General features: G+C 34.3%; 1 protein-coding gene across 1 annotated transcript in view; it reads right to left on the bottom strand.

Moving 5' to 3' along the window:
• The window catches only part of CLIC2 (chloride intracellular channel 2), a 33,201-nt gene that overhangs the window by 18,580 nt on the left and 10,173 nt on the right, over positions 1–4,448 (bottom strand). The window contains exons 2-3 of the mRNA XM_077779076.1: positions 247–356; positions 1–121 (exon numbers count right to left, since the gene is read on the bottom strand). The exon at positions 1–121 is cut by the window's left edge and continues 1 nt beyond it. Of these exons, the coding sequence (XP_077635202.1) occupies positions 1–121; positions 247–356 (231 nt within the window). The remainder of the gene's footprint in view (positions 122–246; positions 357–4,448) is intronic.

Genomic DNA, 4,448 nt, shown 5'->3' with positions numbered 1-4,448 from the left:
AGGAGCCAGACTCTGCTCTAGAAACTCCTCAATTTTAATGAAGTCTGTTTTCAACTCCTTGTTATACACCAGAAAAGGAGGATTGGTGCCTGGGGCTAAGTCCTTCAGCTCTTCAGGCTTTCTATAATTATTGAAAATAAGCAGCATTAGGCCTTTAGTTATAGTACACATTATACAAACACAAACATTATACTGGTGTCTACTGATTTCAATCTCCAGAATGAAACATGTTTTGATTTCTCTTACCTGGTCATATCAACAGTAGTTACATTGAATTTAACTCCTTTAAGCCAGAGGATCATAAAAAGGCGTTGGCAAAAGGGACAGTTTCCAATACTCTCCCCATCACTTCCAGCCTGTTAAGATAAAGGGAGGCCTCATTCATTCATTTGCTCAAGTATGTATTGAGTGCCTACTGGGAAATGAGCCAGTTGCTAGAGACAAAATTGGAAGTCCTTAATCTCATGGAGTCTATCATCCGTGGGCAGACAGAGATAATGAATCAAATAAGTTTATGATATTTAAAATGACAAGTGTGATTAGTACATAATAATAATAGTTCATTTTATATATTACCTGGATTTATATAACCATTTCCTGTTGACGGGCATTTCAGATATTCCAAAAATTTTGTTATGCTAAATATTTCAGCAGCAACTATTTTGGGGAATATAATTTGTTCCACTGCTGAGATTACATCTTTAGAATTAATATTTAAATTGAAAATGTTGTAAAAGACTAAGCACATTTTCCATTTTAATAGAGCCTGCCAAGTTTCCTTCCTGAGAGGCATTTTCCATATGTTTATTGCCCATTTGATTTGATTTCCTTATTTTGTGAAGTATTTGTTCATGACAATCTTACATTTTTTCTATTAAAGTGATGACATTTTTCTTATTGATTTGAAAAAAATTATTTGTATACTGAAGATATTAACACTTTTTGATACACATTACATGTATTTTAAAACATGGCTTATGTAAAACTTAGATTTTACATAAAATCTATTCCTTTTTTCCTCTATGCAGTCTAGTTTTTCTGATCTGCTTACATGGCCATTTATATACATCAAGTTTACAAAGAAAACGTCGTCTTTCTTATTTTGTTTTAGTCTAAAGATGTTTTCTTTTAGTATCATCATGGCTTCATTTTTTGCATTTGTTTCATCTATCTGGAATTTAGTTTGGCAAAGTTATATTGGGACTCTAGCCTATGTATTTGATTTGTTTATTTATTTATTTACTTTTTACAAATGGTTAATCATTGTTTTAACACCATTCATTTAAAGATCCGTCTCTGAATCAGCATTACTCTGATGCCAAAAGCACACAAAGACACTAGAGGAAAAGAAAGCTACAAGCCGATATCCCTGATGAACATAGATGCAAAAATCCTCAACAAAATCTTAGCATATAGCATTCAGCAATACATTAAAATGATACTTCACCAAGATCAGATGGGCTTAATTCCAAAGATGCAAGGATGGTTTAAAATTCAAAAATCAATCATTCTGATTACAAGATATTAACAAAAAGGATAAAAAACATATAACTATCTCATTAGATGCAGAAAAACCATTTGACAAAATACAACATCCATCCATGTCAAAAACTCAATAAAATCGATTTGGAGGGAACATATCTCAACACAATAAAGAAAAAAATGAAAATGAACACTCCACAGCTAATGTCATACTCAATAGTGAAAAATTGAAAGCTTTTCCTCTGAGATCAGGAACAAGACAAGGATGTCCACTCAACACTTTTATTCAACATAGTACTGGAAGTCCTAGCTACAGCAATCAGACGACAAAAAGAAGTAAAAAGCATCGAAACTGATAAAGAAGTAAAACTGTCACTATTTGCAGACGACACCAGAACTAATAAATAAATTCAGTAAAGACGCAGGATACAAAATGAATATACAGAAATCTGTTGCATTTTGAAACATCAATACCATAGTAGCAGAAAGAGAAATTAAGAAAACAATCCTATTTACAATTGCATTAACAAGAATAAAATACCTAGGAATAAATTTCACCAAAGAGGTGAATGACCTATACTCTGAAATCTTTTAAGACACTGATGAAAAAAGTTAAAGATGACACAAACAAATAGAAAGATATATTGTGTTCATAGGTTGGTAGAATTAATATAGTTAAATTTTGTTAAAACGTCCATAGTTCACAAAGCAATCTACAGATTCAATGCAATCTCTATCAAATGCTAATGGAATTTTTCACAGAACTAGAACAAACAGTTGTAAAATTTGTATGGAATCACAAAAGACCCTGAGTAGCCAAAGTAATCTTGAGAAAGAACAAAGCCACAGGTGTCAGGCTCACTGATTGCAAACTATACTACAAAGCTATAATAATCAAAACAGTATGGTACTGGCACAAGAATATACACATAGATCAATGGAACAGGATAGCCCAGAAATAAATCCATGCTTATATGGTTAATTAATCTATGACAAAGGAGGCAAGAATACATAATGGGGACAAGACAGGCTTTTCAATAAATGGTACTGGGAAAACTTGACAGCTACATGTAAAAGAATGAAACTGGACCATTTTTTTTTGACACTACACACAAAAATAAATTCAAAAAATTCAAAATAAATAAAGACCCAAATGTAGGACCTGAACCATAAAATTTCTGAAGGAAAACATAGGCGGTAATCTCTTGGACATCAGCTTTAGCAACATTTTTATGGAGATGTCTCCCGAGGCAAGGTAAACAAGCAAAAAACAAGCTATTGGGACTACACCAAAATGAAAAGCTTTTGCACAGCAAATGAAACTTTTTAAAAAATGTTTTATTTATTTCTGAGAGAGGGAGAGACAGCGTGAGCAGTGGAGGGTCAGAGAGAGAGGGAGACGCAGAATCTGAAGCAGGCTCCAGTCTCTGAGCTGGCTGTCAGCACAGAGCCTGACGTGGGGCTTGAACCCACAAACTGTGAGATCATGACCTGAGCTGAAGTCGGCCGCTTAACTGACTAAGCCACCCAGGTGCCCCTGCAAAATAAACTTTTAACAAAACAAAAAGGCAAGTTCCTGAATGAGAGAAGGTATTTGCAAATAATATATATGATTAGGGGGTAATATCCAAAATATGTTAAGAACTGCTGGGGCAGCTGGGTAGCCCCATTGGTTAAGCGTCTGACTTTGGCTCAGGTCATGATCTCACGATTCATGGGTTTGAGCTCCAAGTTGGGCTCTGTGCTGACAGCTCAGAGCCTGGACCCTGCTTTGGATTCTGTTTCTGTCTCTCTCTCTGTGTCCCTTCCCCACTTGCACTCTCTCTCCCTCTCTCAAAAATAAACATAAAAAAAAACTTATACACACAAAAAAATCCAAATAATCTGATTAAAAATGAAGACCTGAATAGACATTTCTCCAAAGAAGACATACAGGTAGCCAACAGAGAGATGAAAAGATGCTCAATATCACCAATCATTAGGGAAATGTAAATCAAACACACAATGAGATATCACCTCACACAAATCAGAATGGCTAGTGTCAAAAAGATAAGAAATAACAAGTGTTGGAGAAAAGGGAACCCTTGTGCATCTTCAACAGGAATGTAGATTGGTCCAAGCACTGTGGAAAACAGCATGGGGTTTCCTCAAAAAATTAAAAATAGAAATACCATATGATCCAGTAATTCCAGTATTGGGTACTTACCCAAAGAAAAAGAAGACACTAATTTGAAAATAATTTGAAAATATATTTACATCCTTATGTTTATTGCAGCACTATTTACAATAGCTAAAATATGGAAGCAACCCAAGTGTCTAGCCATAGATGAATGGGCTATTACTCGGGCATAAAATAGAATGAGATCTGAGATCTAGACAGTTGTGATAACATAAATGGACCTAGAGGGCATTATGCTAAGTGAAATAAATTAGGCAGAGAAAGATAAATACCATATGATTTCACATATATGTAGAATCTAAAACACAAAACAAACAAGGAAGCAAACAAACAAAACCCCCAAACAAACCCAATCTCTAGATATAGAGAACAAACTGCTGGTTACCAAAGGGGAGGTGGGTGGCAGTGGGCAAAGTAGACAAAAGGAATTAAGAGGTATAAACTTCCAGTTATAAAATGAATAAGTCATGGAGATGAAAAGCCCAGTATAGGGAATATAGTCAATAATATTGTAATAAAGTCGTTTGGTGACAGATGTTGACTACACCTATCACGATGAACACTGAGTCAACATGTTATATACCTGAAACTAATATAACAGTTTATGCCAACTATACTTCAATAGTAAGAAAAACAATGGTGAAAAAAATGAAAAGCCATATTTTGTTCACTGAAAACAACGCATTTTTCTGCTTTGAAATTTTATGTAAATTTGAATTCATCTTTGTCCCCTCCATTCTCTCTCTCTCTCTCTCTCTCTATATATATATATATATATATATATCCC

The sequence above is a fragment of the Crocuta crocuta genome, unplaced genomic scaffold, assembly GCF_008692635.1.
Source record: "Crocuta crocuta isolate KB4526 unplaced genomic scaffold, BGI_CrCroc_1.0 scaffold844, whole genome shotgun sequence".
NCBI classification, from domain to species: Eukaryota; Metazoa; Chordata; class Mammalia; order Carnivora; family Hyaenidae; genus Crocuta; species Crocuta crocuta.
Note: the sequence above shows the minus strand (reverse complement) of the source record. Positions and strands in the feature narration are given on the sequence as shown.